At 41.4% G+C, this 24,304-nt stretch overlaps 1 protein-coding gene across 1 annotated transcript in view; it reads left to right on the top strand.

Moving 5' to 3' along the window:
* Positions 1–24,304, top strand: part of B4GALT6 (beta-1,4-galactosyltransferase 6) — a 334,120-nt gene that overhangs the window by 151,052 nt on the left and 158,764 nt on the right. The window contains exon 2 of the mRNA XM_053714999.1: positions 3,228–3,344. Coding sequence (XP_053570974.1) covers positions 3,228–3,344 — 117 coding nt within the window. The remainder of the gene's footprint in view (positions 1–3,227; positions 3,345–24,304) is intronic.

The raw sequence follows: 24,304 nt of genomic DNA, 5'->3' as shown, positions 1-24,304 counted from the left end.
ACAATGTGTAAAACAAAAACAAACCTCAAGGGTAACAACAACAAAAACAAAAGTTAACGAGTAAACATTAGAACATGTAAACACATCGCCGGAGCGGCTGAGGGATAGTCCCTCCGGCAAAACAGTTATCCTAATAGGATGTGGGGTCAGCCGGGTACTTAGGCCCAGGCAGATGTGGAATTATTTAACATCCATTGAAAGGATGATATAAATGGGTAATAGTAACATGGTTCATATATTTTTGCACAATGGGAATGGCCTGGTTATGACAGGTTAAAACTATACATATATAACGTAACTACTTCGTATAGTCACTAGAATTGTCCTTGTGGGCGGTTCAAGCAAATGAATGCCTATAGTTAAAATAAACAACAACAGATAATAAAGGCATGACAAGTAATTTTTACACCAATCTCACCCAACCATGGACCTTGGGAGACAATTAAGTCCTTCAATAATACATCATGAGTTCAGTCTGTCTTTCCTCTTCTTATAAGCAACTTTGTGCCATTGTGTCCCTGCCAAGAGATGTGGTGGTGAAGCTGTTTTGTCAGGAGGCTTCTCAGATAGTTGAGGCGGCTGGATTGATAGGCCCAAGCCCTTAGAGAAGGACTCCAGGTCTTGAGGCCCTCTGTAGGTGTGAATCTGGCCTTCCTTAGATACCATCAAACTAAAGGGAAACCCCCAGCGATACTTGATATCATTCTCTTGTAGTGCAGTGGTGATAAATCGGACGTCTCTTCTACGTTGTAGAGTGCTTGGGCATAGGTCTGGGTAAATTTGTAGGGTATGATTCAGATACATTATTTTCCTCAGTTGTCTCGATTTGGACCAGATTTCCTCCCTGTCAGTGAATCTCAGAAATTTAAGGATAACATCCCTAGGGGGTGCACCAGTTGGTGGAGGTGGGCGCAGAGCCCGATGTACTCTTTCCAGTTCCATATCAGGTATATCTGGGTCCCCCATCAGATGGTGAAAGAGGTTCTGCATATATTCTCTAAGTTCAGAGCTTTTTATTGACTCTGGTATACCCCTTACTCTTAAGTTAGACCGCCGACTGCGGTTTTCGAGATCCTCAATTCTTTCTTGCATTGTCTCTATTTGTGAGGATTGAACGTTGGCATGTGTTTCTAGGCTCCCCACCATTTCAGAGATGGTAGTTTGCATGTCTTCTACTTCCTCTACTCTGCACCCTAAGGCGTTTATGTCAGTTCTCATGGAGGTAAGCTCTTTGGTTATTAATGCCTTTAGTGAGGCAAAGTCCTCTTTTGATGGCAGGTTAGCAATGTCTTGTTTTAGTTGTGTAATATAAGAGGTAGCTATCTGTAATTCTGCAGCGCTTGATAAATCATGAGGGATCTCAGTAGTATTTGCAGTCTGATGTGCAGGGTTGGCTGCTGTGTCTGGCAGTTGAAAGAATGTGCTCACAGAAACTGGCACATTGGTCTGGCTTTTCGTGAGCTTCTCCCCTTTATTCAAACGTTTAGTCGTCATGTTTTACTTAAGTAATAGAGTGTTCAGCTGACCTGTATGCCCTTTCCCAGGGTTATTGTTTGGAGGAGGAGATATTAATAATTCAAGTTGTTAGTGATGCCCCATTAAAGGTTTACGGTCAGATGTGGTGTGCATTTGTGATGATTTACTGAGAGCAGGTTGTACACTCCACACCATGTTACGTTAATGCTATTCAGGGTCTTATGTCTTCGGATCGGTGCTTTATGCCCTCCTCTCTTATCATAGTGAGGCCCATTTAATCATGCATGCGTTCGAGGTAACTTTTAAGTTTGTGGGCGTTATACTTCTTTTTCTGACGGTGCTAATATGTAACATAAATGGCCCTTTATCCCACTGTGCGGTCGTTATGTGTTGTGGTTCATTTGTTTCAGCTTACCTCCATATATGAGCTGAGTCTGAGATGGGCTCCGGTATCTGCGTCCGCATGGCTCGCACACGGCCCTTTCCAATATGGCGGCGGTCGTTTTTCCTTTGCGGCTAAGTAACGGTCCGTTTTTAGCTAAGTCGCATGTCAAATTGCCTTCATGCCATAGCGGTTAGTGTCCCCACATATTTAGGCGCCTGTGTACCACTTTGTAAAGCGATTCTTGCAGGTATATAGTCCTGGGTCTTTTTCCCTAGCACGGAGCTGATTCACGCTGCGGCCATTTGCCTGCACGGCCGAACTCCGCCCCTCTTCAATATGTATCTTTTAATTTAGACAAAAGGCTTTTCTTTAATATGCCTTAAGTTCATGTGTGCCACAGATAATATTGTGCTCACTCCGATGGAGTTATTTATGAGTCTGCACTGATTGGCTAAAATGCAAGTCTGTCAAAAGAACTGAAATAAAGGGGTAGTCTGTAGAGGCTTAGATACAAGGTAATCACAGAGGTAAAAAATACATTAATATAACCGTGTTGGTTACAACTGGGGGATGGGTAATACAGGGATTATTTATCTTTTCTAAACAAAAAAAAATTGGAGTACTGTCCCTTTAAAGGGCGTTGAGTTATTGCAGAATCATAATATTGTACCAGATTGTCATGCCCTTGGTTACTTAAAGGGACACAAAATCCTACAAATATAACTAAATAATTAGACTTTATACATCAATTTGTTTTATTATATTAGTTGTATAACTATTTAACAAATAAACGTAATGTTAGTAATGGGTGTAGCCAAGATGCAAGCCTGTAGTTTTTATTAGACATTTGTACATTAGCTGAAAAGTAACAACCCCAGGGAGTTTATTTTCTCTTTTATACTGTTGGACGTATAGGCTTCTAATCAATGTGATGGATTTCAGGATACTCATAATGTTAATTGATCTAAAAAATGGCTGAAAATGATGAGGCATTTGTTGGTAGTGTGATAGTGGGCTGTTTGTAAGACCCTAGTAACATATCAACAGACATTGGTTTGGTAAATCGTTTGCAACAAAGGGATTGTCTTTCAAGAATGTACTTTTCATTGCAACATTTTTCCTCTTGAGGATTGTGGTTTTAGACATATATGTAAACTGGTCTCTGAAAACTCCATGTCAGGATGCAAATCTGCATGTTTCCAGAGTCAAAAATATTAGGGTTTAGATAAAAGTCTTTGTGATATAAAATGACTTCGATCGTTTGACTGTTTTTTCTTTGGATATAATTTTACACCGTTTTTTTGTTTGTTTTTTTTTAGTAAATATTTACATTAGAACTAATACAATTTTCCTTTTTATTTTATAGCAAATACCTACCTCTTCATGGTACAAGCTCAAGGCATAATGCTCAGAGACAATGTTAGAACAATCGGGCATATAATACGACAGTACACCAGTAAAAACACTACACTCAATGGAACAGGTAACAAGCAGCTGTTTTGTGTATTTGAAATATATTGTTTGTTTGCCAAATTTTATTTAATTACTGAAAACATGTAAAAGTTAATATATGTAGATATTATAAATATAAAGTTGTTGTAATGTTTATGATTTTTATCTTTGCATAGAACAATATAACAATATAAGGAGGCCATGCAATGTAGAATTAAAGATGGTTATTTAATAATTTTTTCTATTACATTTTTTTTCTTTTTCTTAAATAGAAAATGCACTTATAATTATTGCATTATATATTCAATATATGTGATAATGCTCTAAAAATGTACAAGCAAGCACAGGAACCCTGCATTAGTTCCCAGACAAAGTCACAAAAGCAAGCAAAGGCTGCAAAACTCTCCAACTTATTTCAAATTCTTTATTGGGTCAGGAAATGCCAAACAGCAACGTTTCTGGTGTTTCTTTTATGCAATCCCATAATTATAGAGGAAAACCCCTCCCATTTTTAATTTAAAGGTACCATACCTCAAATTCAAAAATACATATCAATGATGCAGAGACGCCTACTGGTCAATCAAATTTACAATATAAAATACATTCAATTCATAGCAGAACAAAATAAGCTTTGTGAGTCGTCTCCCCTATATAGATGGTCCCACATGGGCATTTAGTTAAATAAACAGCAAAGTCAGTATTGCAATTGTAATGTCCTAATATATTAAACTTACTCCGTTCTCGGCTGAAAGAAATGTTGCTCCTCTAATTACACTACTGCAACTAGTAAATGCTAAACATGTGAGAGTCCCACAATTTTTAGTAGTCAAAAATCGTTGCACCAATACTTTTTACTCCCCGCATCTGCTCAAATTAGGCAATCACTTTAACTATGAGGTCTCGCTGAAAATAGGTAACATTATATTTGTATGATCTTAACATATCCCAATGTTAGTGAATAATTTGCAACACATAAGGACTTAAATCATTAAAACTAGGATATAAAAGTTTATCCTAAACTGACTCCCTTCACTTATTTTTTGCTTAACTCCAGAGTGAATTATTTTTCTAGAAATATATATATATATGTAGCTTTCATATCTTCTCTATCAAGTCCCGTAGAAAACCTCTAGGTATAAAATGGTTCCCCATTTCAATTAACCTTGGAACAGCTAAAGCTTCATCAGAGACTATACGTCTTACTCTTAAAAAAAAAACTGACTTTTTGTTAGCGAACAATAAGAGTTTTCTCATACCTCTGTGCTGCATACATTGCCAATTGTGCATTAAAGTTTAGAGTGTATTTAGTGCAATTAGTGCTGTCCAATATCTCTTATTTACCTGGACTAGGCGATAAGCCTGCCCAGAGGGCAGTCTATTTAAAAAAAAATATAAATCCCAAAGGTAATGATACAAAAACTAAAAAAATGTAAATTTACAGAAAAAAATAAACAAAGCTATCCAAAATAAAAAAATTAAACCTGATTTAATACCACTATAAATATCCCCCCAAAAAATAAAAACACCCCTTAATCTAATACTTAACTACCAATAGCCCTTAAAAGGGCCTTTTGTAGGGAAGTATATTTAATTGTTAATTTACCAATTACCCCCCAACATGAAAAAAACTAAGTCTAAAAAGGGGCATTTGTATGGGCATTGCCCTTAAAAGGGCATTCAGCTCTTTTACTGCCCTTAAAAGAGCAATGAGCTCTTTTACAGCACAAAAAACCCTAAGCCCCAAATAGGTACTCACCGTTCTTGAAGTCTGGCGGTGAAGGTCCTCTTCCAGGCGGCTCCATCTTCTATCTTAATCTGGAACGAAGACGGCGCTGAGTGGTTTTCCCAGATGCGCGGATCCAGAGCGGCGGTTCTCAGCGGCGGCGAGGCTCCTCTTCATCCGATCTCCGTTGTACACTAAAAATTGAATGGAAGGTACCGCATTCAATTTGGGGTACCTTGCTTTCCTATTGGCTGAAATTTTGAAATCAGCCAATACGAGTAGAGCTACTGAAATCCTATTGGCTGTTCAAATCAGCCAATAAGATTTCATTAGCTCTCATCCTATTGGCTGACTTCAAAATTTCAGCCAATAGGAATGCAAGGTACCCCATTTTTAAACGGGTACCTTGCATTTCTATCTTCATTGTGCAGCGACGATCTTACGAAGAGGATCTCGACGCTTGATGGCTCCGCGATTGCTGGTCTTCTGTTCCGCGTTCACCTCCACTCCGCCCCCGTCGGCTTTGTCCTGGATAGAGATAGAAGAGGTCGCTCTCGCTGGAAGATATTGCCGTCTCCTAGAAGACTTCACCCCCTGGAAGAAGACCTTCTCCGCCGGACTTCAGTAACGGTGAGTACCTATTTGGGGGTTAGACTTAGGCTTTTTCTTTCCTAAGACATGGAGGGTCCACAACGTCATTCCAATTACTAGTGGGATATTCACTCCTGGCCAGCAGGAGGCGTCAAAGAGCACCCCAGCAGAGCTGTTAAGTGTCACTTCCCTTACCCATAACCCCCTGTCATTATCTTTGCCTCTGTCAATGGAGGACGTGAAGTTGGTGTCTAAAGATTTTTTTATTCCTTTAATGGGTACTTTTCCCTGCAAGCAAGAATTGGGGTTTAGTTGTGTCCACGTCAATCTCTTGAGTAAGAGTAGTGGTGGCTTTTAGGCAGTTAGAAAGTGGTGAGGTTGTCCTAGCTTTGTTTCTCTTGTTAAGTGTATCCAGTCCACGGATCATCCATTACTTATGGGATATTCTCCTTCCCAACAGGAAGTTGCAAGAGGATCACCCACAGCAGAGCTGCTATATAGCTCCTCCCCTAACTGCCATATCCAGTCATTCTCTTGCAAGCCTCAACCAAGATGGAGGTCGTAAGAGGAGTGTGGTGTTTTATACTTAGTTTATTTCTTCAATCAAAAGTTTGTTATTTTTAAATGGTACCGGAGTGTGCTGTTTATCTCAGGCAGTATTTAGAAGAAGAATCTGCCTGCATTTTCTATGATCTTAGCAGAAGTAACTAAGATCCATGGCTGTTCTCACATATTCTGAGGAGTGAGGTAACTTCAGAGAGGGAATGGCGTGCAGGCTTTCCTGCAATAAGGTATGTGCAGTTAATATTTTTCTAGGGATGGAATTTGCTAGAAAATGCTGCTTATACCGGATTAATGTAAGTAAAGCCTTAAATGCAGTGATAGCTACTGGTATCAGGCTTATTAATAGAGATGCATACTCTTATAAAAATGTAATATAAAACGTTTGCTGGCATGTTAATCGTTTTTATATATGTTTGGTGACAAAACTTATTGGGGCCTAGTTTTTTTCCACATGGCTGGTTTGATTTCTGCCTAGAGACCGTTTCCTGAAGCTTTCCACTGTTGCAATATGAGTGGGAAGGGCCTATTTTAGTGCTTTTCTGTGCAGATAAAAATACTGACAGACATTCAGCTTCCCTCTGCATGATACAGGACATCTCTGAAGGGCTCAAAAGGCTTCAAAGTTGTGTTTGAGGAGGGTAACAATCACAGTAGACTGTGGCAGTTGTTGTGACTGTGTTTAAAAAACGTTTTTGTCATTTATTATTCTGTTTTTGTTATTAAGGGGTTAATCATCCATTTGCAAGTGGGTGCAATGCTCTGCTGACTTGTTACATACACTGTAAAAATTTTGTTAGTGGAACTGCCTTTTTTCACTGTTATTTCAAATTTTGTCAAAATTTGTTTCTCTTAAAGGCACAGTAACGTTTTTTATATTGCTTGTTAACTTGCTTTAAAGTGTTTTCCAAGCTTGCTAGTCTCATTGCTATTCTGTACAAACATGTCTGAAACAGAGGATACTTGTTCATTATGTTTAAAAGCCATGGTGGAGCCCCATAGGAGAGTGTGTACTAAATGCATTGATTTCACCTTAAACAGTAAAGATCAGTCTTTATCTATAAAAGAATTGTCACCAGAGGGGTCTGTCGAGGGGAAGTTATGCCGACTAACTCTCCCCACGTGTCGGACCCTTCGCCTCCCGCTCAAGGGACACACGCTAATATGGCGCCAAGTACATCAGGGACGCCCATAGCGATTACTTTGCAGGACATGGCTGCAATCATGAATAATACCCTGTCAGAGGTATTATCCAGATTGCCTGAATTGAGAGGCAAGCGCGATAGCTCTGGGGTTAGATGAGATACAGAGCGCGTAGATGCTGTAAGAGCCATGTCTGATACTGCGTCACAATATGCAGAACCTGAGGACGGAGAGCTTCAGTCTGTGGGTGACGTGTCTGATTCGGGGAGACCTGATTCAGAGATTTCTAATTTTAAATTTAAGCTTGAGAACCTCCGTGTATTGCTTGGGGAGGTATTAGCTGCTCTGAATGACTGTGACACAATTGCAGTGCCAGAGAAATTGTGTAGGCTGGATAAATACTATGCAGTGCCGGTGTGTACTGATGTTTTTCCAATACCTAAAAGGCTTACAGAAATTATTAGTAAGGAGTGGGATAGGCCCGGTGTGCCCTTTTCCCCACCTCCTATATTTAGAAAAATGTTTCCAATAGATGCCACTACACGGGACTTATGGCAGACTGTCCCTAAGGTGGAGGGAGCAGTTTCTACTTTAGCAAAGCGTACCACTATCCCGGTTGAGGACAGTTGTGCTTTTTCAGATTCAATGGATAAAAAATTGGAGGGTTACCTTAAGAAAATGTTTATTCAACAAGGTTTTATTTTACAGCCCCTTGCATGCATTGCGCCTGTCACTGCTGCGGCGGCATTCTGGTTTGAGGCCCTGGAAGAGGCCATCCATACAGCTCCATTGACTGAAATTGTTGACAAGCTTAGAACTCTTAAGCTAGCTAACTCATTTGTTTCTGATGCCATTGTTCATTTGACTAAACTAACGGCTAAGAATTCCGGATTCGCCATCCAGGCGCGTAGGGCGATATGGCTCAAATCCTTGTCAGCTGATGTGACTTCAAAGTCTAAATTACTCAACATTCCTTTCAAGGGGCAGACCTTATTCGGGCCTGGTTTGAAAGAAATTATTGCTGACATTACTGGAGGTAAGGGTCATACCCTTCCTCAGGACAGGGCCAAATCAAAGGCCAAACAGTCTAATTTTCGTGCCTTTCGAAATTCCAAGGCAGGTGCAGCATCAACTTCCTCCGCTTCAAGACAAGAGGGAACTTTTGCTCAATCTAAGCAGGCCTGGAAACCTAACCAGTCCTGGAACGAAGGCAAGCAGGCCAGAAAGGCTGCTGCTGCCTCTAAGACAGCATGAAGGAACGGCCCCCTATCCGGCGACGGATCTAGTTGGGGGCAGACTTTTTCTCTTCGCCCAGGCGTGGGCAAGAGATGTTCAGGATCCCTGGGCGTTGGAGATCATATCTCAGGGATATCTTCTGGACTTCAAAGCTTCCCCTCCACAAGGGAGATTTCATCTTTCAAGGTTATCTGCAAATCAGATAAAGAAAGAGGCATTCCTACGCTGTGTGCAAGACCTCCTAGTAATGGGAGTGATCCATCCAGTTCCGCGGACGGAACAAGGACAGGGTTTTTATTCAAATCTGTTTGTGGTTCCCAAAAAAGAGGGAACCTTCAGACCAATTTTGGATCTAAAGATCTTAAATTCCTCAGAGTTCCATCTTTCAAAATGGAAACTATTCGGACCATCCTACCCATGATCCAAGAGGGTCAGTACATGACCACAGTGGACTTAAAGGATGCCTACCTTCACATACCGATTCACAAAGATCATCATCGGTTCCTAAGGTTTGCCTTTCTAGACAGGCATTACCAATTTGTAGCTCTTCCCTTCGGGTTGGCTACAGCCCCGAGAATCTTTACGAAGGTTCTGGGCTCACTTCTGGCGGTTCTAAGACCGCGAGGCATAGCGGTGGCTCCGTATCTAGACGACATCCTGATACAGGCGTCAAGCTTTCAAATTGCCAAGTCTCATACAGAGATAGTTCTGGCATTTCTGAGATCGCACGGGTGGAAAGTGAACGAGGAAAAGAGTTCTCTATCCCCACTCACAAGAGTCTCCTTCTTAGGGACTCTTATAGATTCTGTAGAGATGAAAATTTACCTGACGGAGTCCAGGTTATCAAAGCTTCTAAATGCTTGCCGTATTCTTCATTCCATTCCGCGCCCTTCGGTGGCTCAGTGTATGGAGGTGATCGGCTTAATGGTAGCGGCAATGGACATAGTGCCATTTGTGCGCCTACATCTCAGACCGCTGCAATTATGCATGCTAAGTCAGTGGAATGGGGATTACACAGATTTGTCCCCTCTGCTAAATCTGGATCAAGAGACCAGAGATTCTCTTCTCTGGTGGTTGTCTCGGGTCCACCTGTCCGAGGGTATGACCTCTCGCAGGCCAGATTGGACAATTGTAACAGATGCCAGCCTTCTAGGTTGGGGTGCAGTCTGGAACTCCCTGAAGGCACAGAGATCGTGGACTCAGGAGGAGAAACTCCTTCCGATAAATATTCTGGAGTTAAGAGCAATATTCAATGCTCTTCTGGCTTGGCCTCAGTTAGCAACACTGAGGTTCATCAGATTTCAGTCGGACAATATCACGAATGTGGCTTACATTGACCATCAAGGGGGAACCAGGAGTTCCCTAGCGATGTTAGAAGTCTCAAAAATAATTCGCTGGGCAGAGATTCACTCTTGCCACCTGTCAGCAATCCATATCCCAGGCGTGGAGAACTGGGAGGCGGATTTTCTAAGTCGTCAGACTTTTCACCCGGGGGAGTGGGAACTCCATCCGGAGGTGTTTGCTCAGTTGATTCATCGTTGGGGCAAACCAGAGTTGGATCTCATGGCGTCTCGCCAGAACGCCAAGCTTCCTTGTTACGGATCCAGGTCCAGGGACCCAGAAGCGACGCTGATAGATGCTCTAGCAGCGCCTTGGTTCTTCAACCTTGCTTAGGTGTTTCCACCGTTTCCTCTGCTCCCTCGACTGATTGCCAAAATCAAACAGGAGAGAGCATCGGTGATTCTAATAGCGACTGCGTGGCCACGCAGGACCTGGTATGCAGACCTAGTGGACATGTCATCCTTTCCACCATGGACTCTGCCTCTAAGACAGGACCTTCTGATACAAGGCCCTTTCAATCATCCAAATCTAATTTCTCTGAGACTGACTGCATGGAGATTGAACGCTTGATTCTATCATTGATACCTTAATACAGGCATGAAAGCCTGTTACCAGGAAAATCTATCACAATATATGGCGTACATATCTTTACTGGTGTGAATCCTAGAATTACTCATGGAGTAAGGTTAGGATTCCTAGGATATTGTCCTTTCTCCAAGAGGGTTTGGACAAAGGATTATCAGCTAGTTCCTTAAAGGGATAGATTTCTGCTCTGTCTATTCTTTTGCACAAGCGTCTGGCAGAAGTTCCAGACGTCCAGGCATTTTGTCAGGCTTTGGTTAGAATTAAGCCTGTGTTTAAACCTGTTGCTCCCCCATGGAGCTTAAACTTGGTTCTTAAAGTTCTTCAAGGAGTTCCGTTTGAACCCCTTCATTCCATTGATATTAAGCTTTTATCTTGGAAAGTTCTGTTTTTGATGGCTATTTCCTCGGCTCGGAGAGTCTCTGAGCTATCTGCCTTACAATGTGATTCTCCTTATCTGATTTTTCATGCAGATAAGGTAGTTCTGCATACCAAACCTGAATCCCCTGAAAGGATTACAGCTCATTCTACTAGAGCTGTGGCTTCCACCTGGGCCTTTAAAAATGAGGCCTCTTTTGAACAGATTTGCAAGGCCGCGACTTGGTCTTCGCTTCACACTTTTTCAAAATTTTACAAATTTGATACTTTTGCTTCTTCGGAGGCTGTTTTTGGGAGAAAGGTTCTTCAGGCAGTGGTTCATTCCGCTTAATCCCTGCCTTGTCCCTCCCATCATCCGTGTACTTTAGCTTTGGTATTGGTATCCCATAAGTAATGGATGATCCGTGGACTGGATACACTTAACAACAGAAAACATAATTTATGCTTACCTGATAAATTTATTTCTCTTGTAGTGTATCCAGTCCACGGCCCGCCCTGTCATTTTAAGGCAGGTCTAAAATTGAATTAAACTACAGTCACCACTGCACCCTATGGTTTCTCCTTTCTCGTCTTGTTTCGGTCGAATGACTGGATATGGCAGTGAGGGGAGGATCTATATAGCAGCTCTGCTGTGGGTGATCCTCTTGCAACTTCCTGTTGGGAAGGAGAATATCCCACAAGTAATGGATGATCCGTGGACTGGATACACTACAAGAGAAATACATTTATCAGGTAAGCATAAATTATGTTTTTCTCTTGTAAGGTGTATCCAGTCCACGGATCATCCATTACTTGTGGGATATTCTCCTTCCCAACAGGAAGCTGCAAGAGGATCACCCACAGCAGAGCTGTCTATATAGCTCCTCCCCTAACTGCCACCTCCAGTCATTCTCTTGCAGCTCTCGACAAGCATGGAAGCAGTAAGAGAGATGTGGTGTAGTTTAGTTATTTTTCTTCAATTCAAGAGTTTATTTTTAAATGGTACCGGAGTTGTACTTTCTCTTGTTAAGTGTATCCAGTCCACGGATTATCCATTACTTGTGGGATATTCTCCTTTCCAACAGAAAGTTGCAAGAGGATCACCCACAGCAGAGCTGCTATATAGCTCCTCCCCTCACTGCCATATCCAGTCATTCTCTTGCAACTCTCAACTAAGATGGAGGTCGTAAGAGGACTGTGGTGTTTTATACTTAGTTTATTTCTTCAATCAAAAGTTTGTTATTTTTAAATGGTACCGGAGTGTACTGTTTATCTCAGGCAGTATTTAGAAGAAGAATCTGCCTGCGTTTTCTATGATCTTAGCAGAAGTAACTAAGATCCTTTGCTGTTCTCACATATTCTGAGGAGTGAGGTAACTTCAGAGGGGGAATAGCGTGCAGGTTTTCCTGCAATAAGGTATGTGCAGTTAAAATATTTTTCTAGGGATGGAATTTGCTAGAAAATGCTGCTGATACCGAAGTAATGTAAGTAAAGCCTTAAATGCAGTGATAGCGACTGGTATCAGGCTTATTAATAGAGATACATACTCTTCTAAAAGTGTATTTTAAAACGTTTGCTGGCATGTTTAATCGTTTTTTACATATGTTTGGTGATAAAACTTATTGGGGCCTAGTTTTTTCCACATGGCTGGCTTGAATTTTGCCTAGAAACAGTTCCCTGAGGCTTCCCACTGTTGTAATATGAGTGTGAGGGGCCTATTTTAGCGCTTTTTTGCGCAGCAAAAATTAGACACAGACTTCCAGCTTCTTCCTGCATGATCCAGGACTTCTCTGAAGGGCTCAAAAGGCTTCAAAAGTCGTATTGAGGGAGGTAAAAAGCCACGTTTTTGTCATTTGTTATTCCGTTTTTGGTATTAAGGGGTTAATCATCCATTTGCAAGTGGGTGCAATGCTCTGCTAACTTATTACATACACTGTAAAAATTTCGTTAGTGTAACTGCATTTTTTCACTGTTATTTCAAAATTTGGGAAAATTTGTGTTTCCTAAAGGCGCAGTAACGTTTTTATATTGCTTGTAAACTTGTTTTAAAGTGTTTTCCAAGCTTGCTAGTCTCATTGCTAGTCTGTTTAAACATGTCTGAAACAGAGGAACCTACTTGTTCATTATGTTTGAAAGCCATGGTGGAGCCCCATAGGAGAATGTGTACTAAATGTATTGATTTCACCTTAAACAGTAAAGATCAGTCTTTATCTATAAAAGAATTATTACCAGAGGGGTCTGTCGAGGGGGAAGTTATGCCGACTAACTCTCCCCACGTGTCAGACCCTTCGCCTCCCGCTCAGGGGACGCAAGCTAATATGGCGCCAATTACATCAGGGACGCCCATAGCGATTACCTTGCAGGACATGGCTGCAATCATGAATAATACCCTGTCAGAGGTATTATCTAGATTGCCTGAATTAAGAGGCAAGCGCGATAGCTCTGGGGTTAGGAGAGATACAGAGCGCGCAAATGCTGTTAGAGCCATGTCTGATACTGCGTCACAGTATGCAGAACATGAGGACGGAGAACTTCAGTCTGTGGGTGACATCTCTGACTCGGGGAAACCTGATTCAGAGATTTCTAATTTTAAATTTAAGCTTGAGAACCTCCGTGTATTGCTTGGGGAGGTATTAGCTGCTCTGAATGACTGTAACACAGTTGCAATTCCAGAGAAATTGTGTAGGCTGGATAGATACTATGCGGTGCCGGTGTGTACTGACGTTTTTCCTATACCTAAAAGGCTTACAGAAATTATTAGCAAGGAGTGGGATAGACCCGGTGTGCCCTTTTCCCCACCTCCTATATTTAGAAAAATGTTTCCAATAGACGCCACTACACGGGACTTATGGCAGACGGTCCCTAAGGTGGAGGGAGCAGTTTCTACTTTAGCAAAGCGTACCACTATCCCGGTTGAGGACAGTTGTGCTTTTTCAGATCCAATGGATAAAAAATTGGAGGGTTACCTTAAGAAAATGTTTATTCAACAAGGTTTTATTTTACAGCCCCTTGCATGCATTGCACCTGTCACTGCTGCGGCGGCATTCTGGTTTGAGGCCCTGGAAGAGGCCATCCAGACAGCTCCATTGAATGAAATTATTGACAAGCTTAGAATGCTTAAGCTCGCTAACTCATTTGTTTCTGATGCCATTGTTCATTTGACTAAACTAACGGCTAAGAATTCCGGATTCGCCATCCAGGCGCGTATTGCGCTATGGCTTAAATCCTGGTCAGCTGACGTGACTTCAAAGTCTAAATTACTCAACATTCCTTTCAAGGGGCAGACCTTATTCGGGCCTGGCTTGATGGAAATTATTGCTGACATTACTGGAGGCAAGGGTCATACCCTTCCTCAGGACAGGGCCAAATCAAAGGCCAAACAGTCTAATTTTCGTGCCTTTCGAAATTTCAAGGCAGGAGCAGCATCAACTTCCTCCGCTTCAAAACAAGAGGGAACTGTTGCTCATTCCAGACAGGCCTGGAAACCTAACCAGTCCTGGAACAAGGGCAAGCAGGCCAGGAAGCCTGCTGCTGCCCCCAAGACAGCATGAAGGAACGGCCCCCTATCCGGAAACGGATCTAGTGGGGGGCAGACTTTCTCTCTTCGTCCAGGCGTGGGCAAGAGATGTTCAGGATCCCTGGGCGTTGGAGATCATATCTCAGGGATATCTTCTGGACTTCAAAGCTTCCCCTCCACAAGGGAGATTTCATCTCTCAAGGTTATCATCAAACCACATAAAGAAAGAGGCATTCCTAAGCTGTGTGCAAGACCTCCTAGTAATGGGAGTGATCCATCCAGTTCCGCAGACGGAACAAGGACAGGGATTTTATTCAAATCTGTTTGTGGTTCCCAAGAAAGCGGGAACCTTCAGACCAATCTTGGATCTAAAGATCTTAAACAAATTCCTCAGAGTTCCATCATTCAAAATGAAAACTATTCGGACCATCCTACCCATGATCCAGGGTCAGTACATGACCACAGTGGACTTAAAGGATGCCTACCTTCACATACCGATTCACAAAGATCATCATCGGTTCCTAAGGTTTGCCTTTCTAGACAGGCATTACCAATTTGTAGCTCTTCCCTTCGGGTTGGCCACTGCCCCGAGAATTTTTACAAAGGTTCTGGGCTCACTTCTGGCGGTTCTAAGACCGCGAGGCATAGCGGTGGCTCCGTATCTAGACGACATCCTGATACAGGCGTCAAGCTTTCAAATTGCCAAGTCTCATACAGAGATAGTTCTGGCATTTCTGAGGTCGCATGGGTGGAAAGTGAACGTGGAAAAGAGTTCTCTATCACCACTCACAAGAGTCTCCTTCCTAGGGACTCTTATAGATTCTGTAGAGATGAAAATTTACCTGATGGAGTCCAGGTTATCAAAACTTCCAAATGCTCGCCGTGTCCTTTATTCCATTCCACGCCCGTCAGTGGCTCAGTGCATGGAAGTAATCGGCTTAATGGTAGCGGCAATGGACATAGTGCCATTTGCGTGCCTGCATCTCAGACTGCTGCAATTATGCATGCTAAGTCAGTGGAATGGGGATTACTCAGATTTGTCCCCTCTACTAAATCTGGATCAAGAGACCAGAGATTCTCTTCTCTGGTGGCTTTCTCGGGTCCATCTGTCCAAGGGTATGACCTTTCGCAGGCCAGATTGGACGATTGTAACAACAGATGCCAGCCTTCTAGGTTGGGGCGCAGTCTGGAACTCCCTGAAGGCTCAGGGATCGTGGACTCAGGATGAGAAACTCCTCCCAATAAATATTCTGGAGTTAAGAGCAATATTCAATGCTCTTCTAGCTTGGCCTCAGTTAGCAACACTGAGGTTCATCAGATTTCAGTCGGACAACATCACGACTGTGGCTTACATCAAGCATCAAGGGGGAACCAGGAGTTCCCTAGCGATGTTAGAAGTCTCAAAGATAATTCCCTGGGCAGAGTCTCACTCTTGCCACCTGTCAGCAATCCACATCCCAGGCGTAGAGAACTGGGAGGCGGATTTTCTAAGTCGTCAGACTTTTCATCCGGGGGAGTGGGAACTCCATCCAGAGGTGTTTGCTCAACTGGTCCATAGTTGGGGCAAACCAGAACTGGATCTCATGGCGTCTCGCCAGAACGCCAAGCTTCCTTGTTACGGATCCAGGTCCAGGGACCTGTAACAGGCTTTCATTAACCCTCTGATATACCTGTGCTTGTAAATGTAATTTCTTTCATGTAATTAGCAAGAGTCCATGAGCTAGTGACGTATGGGATATACATTCCTACCAGGAGGGGCAAAGTTTCCCAAACCTCAAAATGCCTATAAATACACCCCTCACCACACCCACAAATCAGTTTTACAAACTTTGCCTCCTATGGAGGTGGTGAAGTAAGTTTGTGCTAGATTCTACGTTGATATGCGCTCCGCAGCAGGTTGGAGCCCGGTTTTCCTCTCAGCGTGCAGTGAATGTCAGAGGGATGTGAGGAGAGTATTGCCTATTTGAATTCAATGATCTCCTTCTACGGTGTCTATTTCATAGGTTCTCTGTTATCGGTCGTAGAGATTCATCTCTTACCTCCCTTTTCAGATCGACGATATACTCTTATTTATATACCATTAACTCTGCTGATTTTCGTTTCAGTACTGGTTTAGCTTTCTACAACATGTAGATGAGTGTCCTGGGGTAAGTAAGTAAGCTTATTTTCTGTGACACTCTAAGCTATGGTTGGGCACTTTTTTTATAAAGTTCTAAATATATGTATTCAAACATTTATTTGCCTTGACTCAGGATGTTCAACATTCCTTATTTCAGACAGTCAGTTTCATATTTGGGATAATGCATATGAATAAATCAATTTTTTTTTCTTACCTTAAAATTTGACTTTTTTCCTGTGGGCTGTTAGGCTCGCGGGGGCTGAAAATGCTTCATTTTATTGCGTCATTCTTGGCGATGACTTTTTTGGTGCAAATTTTTTTTTCTGTTTCCGGCGTCATATGTGTCGCCGGAAGTTGCGTCATTTTTGACGTTCTTTTGCACCAAAAGTGTCGGCGTTCCGGATGTGGCGTCATTTTTGGCGCCAAAAGCATTTAGGCGCCAAATAATGTGGGCGTCATTTTTGGCGCTAAAAAATATGGGCGTCACTATTGTCACCACATTATTTAAGTCTCATTATTTATTGCTTCTGGTTGCTAGAAGCTTGTTCACTGGCATTTTTTCCCATTCCTGAAACTGTCATTTAAGGAATTTGATCAATTTTGCTTTATATGTTGTTTTTTCTATTACATATTGCAAGATGTCCCACGTTGCAACTGAGTCAGAAGATACTTCTGGAAAATCGCTGCCTGGTGCTGGAGCTACCAATGCTAAGTGTATCTGCTGTAAACTTATGGTATCTGTTCCTCCAGCTGTTGTTTGTACTGTTTGTCATGACAAACTTGTTAATGCAGATAATATTTCCTTTAGTGCTGTTCCGTCAACATCTAATACTCGGAGTGTTCCTGATAACATAAGAGATTTTGTTTCTAAATCCATTAAGAAGGCTATGTGTTATTCCTCCTTCTAGTAAAAAGTCTTTTAAAACTTCTCATTTTTCAGATGAATTTTTAAATGAACATCATCATTCTGATTCTGATAATAGTTCTTCTGGTTCAGAGGATTCTGTCTCAGAGGTTGATGCTGATAAATCTTCATATTTATTTTAAATGGAATTTATTTGTTCTTTACTTAAAGAAGTCCTAATTGCATTAGAAATTGAGGATTCTGGTCCTCTTGATACTAAATCTAAACGTTTAGATAAGGTTTTTAAATCTCCTGTAGTTATTCCAGATGTTTTTCCTGTCCCTGGTGCTATATCTGAAGTAATTTCCAGGGAATGTAATAATTTGGGTAATTCATTTACTCCTTCTAAACGTTTTAAGCAATTATATCCTGTGCCATCTGACAGATTAGAGTTTTGGGACAAAATCCCTAAGGTTGATGGGGCTGTCTCTACTCTTGCTAAGCGTACTACTATTCCTACGGCAGATGGTACTTCCTTTAAGGATCCTTTAGATAGGAAAATTGAGTCCTTTCTAAGAAAAGCTTACTTGTGTTCAGGTAATCTTCTTAGACCTGCTATATCTTTAGCGGATGTTGCTGCAGCTTCAACTTTTTGGTTAGAAGCTTTAGCGCAACAAGTAACAGATCATAATTCTCATAGCATTATTCTTCTTCTTCAACATGCTAATAATTTTATTTGTGATGCCATCTTTGATATCATTAGAGTTGATGTCAGGTATATGTCTCTAGCTATTTTAGCTAGAAGAGCTTTATGGCTTAAAACTTGGAATGCTGATATGTCTTCTAAGTCTACTCTGCTTTCCCTTTCTTTCCAGGGTAATAAATTGTTTGGTTCTCAGTTGGATTCTATTATCTCAACTGTTACTGGAGGGAAAGGAACTTTTTTACCACAGGATAAAAAATCTAAAGGTAAATTTAGGTCTAATAATCGTTTTCGTTCCTTTCGTCACAACAAGGAACAAAAACCTGATCCTTCATCCTCAGGAGCGGTATCAGTTTGGAAACCATCTCCAGTCTGGAATAAATCCAAGCCTTTTAGAAAATCAAAGCCAGCTCCTAAGTCCACATGAAGGTGCGGCCCTCATTCCAGCTCAGCTGGTAGGGGGCAGATTTCAAAGAAATTTGGATCAATTCCGTTCACAATCTTTGGATTCAGAACATTGTTTCAGAAGGGTACAGAATTGGCTTCAAGGTAAGGCCTCCTGCAAAAAGATTTTTTTCTTTCCCGTGTCCCAGTAAACCCAGCGAAGGCTCAAGCATTTCTGAAATGTGTTTCAGATCTAGAGTTGGCTGGAGTAATTATGCCAGTTCCAGTTCTGGAACAGGGACTGGGGTTTTATTCAAATCTCTTCATTGTACCAAAGAAGGAGAATTCCTTCAGACCAGTTCTGGATCTAAAAATATTGAATCGTTATGTAAGGATACCAACATTCAAAATGGTAACTGTAAGGACTATCCTGCCTTTTGTTCAGCAAGGGCATTATATGTCTACAATAGATTTACAGGATGCATATCTGCATATTCCGATTCATCCAGATCACTTTCATTTTCTGAGATTCTCTTTCCTAGACAAGCATTACCAGTTTGTGGCTCTGCCGTTTGGCCTAGCTACAGCTCCAAGAATTTTTACAAAGGTTCTCGGTGCCCTTCTGTCTGTAATCAGAGAACAGGGTATTGTGGTATTTCCTTATTTGGACGATATCTTGGTACTTGCTCAGTCTTCACATTTAGCAGAATCTCATACGAATCGACTTGTGTTGTTTCTTCAAGATCATGGTTGGAGGATCAATTTACCAAAAAGTTAATTGATTCCTCAGACACAGGTAACCTTTTTAGGTTTCCAGATAGATTCAGCGTCCATGACTCTGTCTCTGACAGACAAGAGACGTCTAAAATTGATATCAGCTTGTCGAAACCTTCAGTCACAATCATTCCCTTCGGTAGCCTTATGCATGGAAATTCTAGGTCTTATGACTGCTGCATCGGACGCGATCCCCTTTGCTCGTTTTCACATGCGGCCTCTTCAGCTCTGTATGCTGAACCAGTGGTGCAGGGATTACACAAAGATATCTCAATTAATATCTTTAAAACCGATTGTACGACACTCTATGACGTGGTGGACAGATCACCATCGTTTAGTTCAGGGGGCTTCTTTTGTTCTTCCGACCTGGACTGTAATTTCAACAGATGCAAGTCTTACAGGTTGGGGAGCTGTGTGGGGGTCTCTGACAGCACAAGGGGTTTGGGAATCTCAGGAGGTGAGATTACCGATCAATATTTTGGAACTCCGTGCAATTTTCAGAGCTCTTCAGTCTTGGCCTCTTCTAAAGAAAGAATTGTTCATTTGTTTTCAGACAGACAATGTCACAACTGTGGCATACATCAATCATCAAGGAGGGACTCACAGTCCTCTGGCTATGAAAGAAGTATCTCGAATTCTGGTATGGGCGGAATCCAGCTCCTGTCTAGTTTCTGCGGTTCATATCCCAGGTATAGACAATTGGGAAGCGGATTATCTCAGTCGCCAAACGTTACATCTGGGCGATTGGTCTCTTCACCCAGAGGTATTTCTTCAGATTGTTCAAATGTGGGGACTTCCAGAAATAGATTTGATGGCCTCTCATCTAAACAAGAAACTTCCCAGGTATCTGTCCAGATCCAGGGATCCTCAAGCGGTAGCAGTGGATGCATTGTCACTTCCTTGGAAGTATCATCCTGCCTATATCTTTCCGCCTCTAGTTCTTCTTCCAAGAGTAATCTCCAAGATTCTGAAGGAATGCTCATTTGTTCTGCTGGTAGCTCCAGCATGGCCTAACAGGTTTTGGTATGCGGATCTTGTCCGGATGGCATCTTGCCAACCGTGGACTCTTCCGTTAAGGCCAGACCTTCTGTCACAAGGTCCTTTTTTCCATCAGGATCTCAAATCCTTAAATTTAAAGGTATGGAGATTGAACGCTTGATTCTTAGTCAAAGAGGTTTCTCTGACTCTGTGATTAATACTATGTTACAGGCTCGTAAATCTGTATCTAGGGAGATATATTATAGAGTCTGGAAGACTTATATTTCTTGGTGTCTTTCTCATCATTTTTCCTGGCATTCTTTTAGAATTCTGAGAATTTTACAGTTTCTTCAGGATGGTTTGGATAAAGGTTTGTCTGCAAGTTCCTTGAAAGGACAAATCTCTGCTCTTTCTGTTCTTTTTCACAGAAAGATTGCTAATCTTCCTGATATTAATTGTTTTGTACAAGCTTTGGTTCGTATAAAACCTGTCATTAAGTCAATTTCTCCTCCTTGGAGTTTGAATTTGGTTCTGAGGGCTCTTCATGCTCCTCCGTTTGAACCTATGCATTCATTGGACATTAAATTACTTTCTTGGAAAGTTTTGTTCCTTTTGGCCATCTCTTCTGCCAGAAGAGTTTCTGAATTATCTGCTCTTTCTTGTGAGTCTCCTTTTCTGATTTTTCACCAGGATAAGGCGGTGTTGCGAACTTCTTTTAAATTTTTACCTAAGGTTGTGAATTCCAACAACATTAGTAGAGAAATTGTGGTTCCTTCATTATGTCCTAATCCTAAGAATTCTAAGGAGAAATCATTGCATTCTTTGGATGTAGTTAGAGCTTTGAAATATTATGTTGAAGCTACTAAGAATTTCCGAAAGACTTCTAGTCTATTTGTTATCTTTTCCGGTTCTAGGAAAGGTCAGAAGGCCTCTGACATTTCTTTGGCATCTTGGTTGAAATCTTTAATTCATCATGCTTATGTCGAGTCGGGTAAAACTCCGCCTCAAAGGATTACAGCTCATTCTACTAGGTCAGTTTCTACTTCCTGGGCGTTTAGGAATGAAGCTTCGGTTGATCAGATTTGCAAAGCAGCAACTTGGTCTTCTTTGCATACTTTTACTAAATTCTACCATTTTGATGTGTTTTCTTCTTCTGAAGCTGTCTTTGGTAGAAAAGTACTTCAGGCAGCTGTTTCAGTTTGAATCTTCTGCTTATATTTTCAGTTTTTTTCTTTATAAGATTTAAACTTTATTTTTGGGTGTGGATTTTTTTTCAGCGAAATTGGCTGTCTTTATTTTTATCCCTCCCTCTCTAGTGACTCTTGCGTGGAAGATCCACATCTTGGGTAGTCATTATCCCATACGTCACTAGCTCATGGACTCTTGCTAATTACATGAAAGAAAACATAATTTATGTAAGAACTTACCTGATAAATTCATTTCTTTCATATTAGCAAGAGTCCATGAGGCCCACCCTTTTTTTGTTGTGGTTATGATTTTTTTGTATAAAGCACAATTATTCCAATTCCTTATATTTATGCTTCGCACTTTTTTCTTATCACCCCACTTCTTGGCTATTTGTTAAACTGATTTGTGGGTGTGGTGAGGGGTGTATTTATAGGCATTTTGAGGTTTGGGAAACTTTGCCCCTCCTGGTAGGAATGTATATCCCATACGTCACTAGCTCATGGACTCTTGCTAATATGAAAGAAATGAATTTATCAGGTAAGTTCTTACATAAATTATGTTTTTTAGTTAACAATGCATAACTTTGCAAATAAACTTTGTTTATAGCATGTTTGTCTCAATAAAAGTTGCTATGTAATGTTAGATTGCAAATTAATATTGCTATTCACTTGATAAATATGCCAACAGTAAGAAATACATTCTTTCAGCAAGACACTTATAACTAACTATAAATGATAGATTTCTTTTAAATCTATCATGTACAGCTTCTATACATAAAGACTGTACCTTGTTATAAGAGCCTGTTCACATAAATTGTGAGAAATATAATCTTTAACCCCTTAGTGACCAGAGCACTTTTCCATTTTCTGTCCGTTTGGGACCAAGGCTATTTTTACATTTCTGCAGTGTTTGTGTTTAGCTATAATTTTCCTCTTACTCATTTACTGTACCCACACATATTATATACCGTTTTTCTCGCCATTAAATGGACTTTCTAAAGATACCATTATTTTCATCATATCTTATAATTTACTATAAAAAAAAATATAAAATATGAGGAAAAAATGGAAAAAAACACACTTTTTCTAACTTTGACCCCCAAAATCTGTTACACATCTGCAACCACCAAAAAACACTCATGCTAAATAGTTTCCAAATTTTGTCCTGAGTTTAGAAATACCCAATGTTTACATGTTCTTTGCTTTTTTTTGCAAGTTATAGGGCAATAAATACAAGAAGCACTTTGCTATTTCCAAACCACTTTTTTTCAAACTTAGCGCTAGTTACATTGGAACACTGATATCTTCCAGGAATCCCTGAATATCCCTTGACATGTATATATTTTTTTTTAGAAGACATCCCAAAGTATTGATCTAGGCCCATTTTGGTATATTTCATGCCACCATTTCACCGCCAAATGCGATCAAATAAAAAAAATTGTTCACTTTTTCACACATTTTGTTACAAACTTTAGGTTTCTCACTGAATTTATTTACAAACAGCTCGTGCAATTATGGCACAAATGGTTGTAAATGCTTCTCTGCAATCCCCTTTTTTCATAAATAGCAGACATATATGGATTTGGTGTTGCTTTTTGGTAATTAGAAGGCCGCTAAATGCCACTGCGCACCACACGTGTATTATGCCCAGCAATGAAGGGGTTAATTAGGGAGCATGTAGGGAGCTTGTAGGGTTAATTTTAGCTTTATTGTAGTGTAGTAGACAACCCTAAGTATTGATCTAGGCCCATTTTGGTATATTTCATGTCACCATTTCAACGCCAAATGCGATTAAATAAAAAAAAAAGTAAAATTTTTCACAATTTTAGGTTTCTCACTGAAATCATTTACAAACAGCTTGTGCAATTATGGCACAAATGGTTGTAAATGCTTCTCTGGGATCCCCTTTGTTGAGAAATAGCAGACATATATGGCTTTGGCGTTGCTTTTTGGTAATTAGAAGGCCGCTAAATGCCGCTGCGCATCACACGTGTATTATGGCTAGCAGTGAAGGGGTTAATTAGGTAGCATGTAGGGAGCTTGCAGGGTTAATTTTAGCTTTAGTGTAGAGATCAGCCTCCCACCTGACACATTACACCCCCTGATCCCTCCCAAACAGCTCTCTTCCCTCCCCCACCCCACAATTGTCCCCGCCATGTTAAGTACTGGCAGAAAGTCTGCCAGTACTAAAAAAAAAAGCTATCCTTGATAAAACATAAATAAAAAAAAATGCATATTTACATATGCTGCTCTGGAGGATCCCCCCTTAGCCCCCAACCTCCCTGATACCCCCCAAACAGCTCTTTACCCATCCCCCTCTAACTTATTAGTAGCCATCTTTGGTACTGGCAGCTGTCTGCCAGTACCCAGTTTATAGTAAAACCTTGTTTTATTATTATTTTAAAATAGTTTTCTGTAGTGTAGCTTGCCCCCCTCCAAAAGACCAACCCACCACCCCTCCCAGATCTCTTAGATCGATATAAATATATATATTTTTGGCAATCACTGCCACTTTTCCCCCATACATGTTCTGTAGTGTAGCGGTTCCCACCCGCTTCCTACCCCCCCCCCCCGCGCGCGCACCCTCGTGCACGCGCGCGCACCCGGCGTTCCCGCCCACGATCCCGCCCCCCGCCACATCATACGGCCCATCGATGGCCGCCCACCCGCCTCCCAGACTGGCTCCCACCCACCAACGAAACCGGCCATCGATGTCCGGTACAGAGAGGGCCACAGAGTGGCTCTCTCTGCATCGGATGGCCAAGGGGGGTTATTGCAGGATGCCTCGATGTTGAGGCATCACTGCAATAACCGGAAAGCAGCTGGAAGCGAGCAGGATCGCTTCCAGCTGCTTTCCAGACCAAGGACGTACGCCACACGTCCTCGGTCATTAAGTGTATTTTTTTAGAGGACGTGTGGCGTACGTCCTTGGTCGTTAAGGGGTTAATATG

This window comes from Bombina bombina, chromosome 5, assembly GCF_027579735.1.
Source record: "Bombina bombina isolate aBomBom1 chromosome 5, aBomBom1.pri, whole genome shotgun sequence".
In the NCBI taxonomy this organism is placed as follows: domain Eukaryota; kingdom Metazoa; phylum Chordata; class Amphibia; order Anura; family Bombinatoridae; genus Bombina; species Bombina bombina.
Note: the sequence above shows the minus strand (reverse complement) of the source record. Positions and strands in the feature narration are given on the sequence as shown.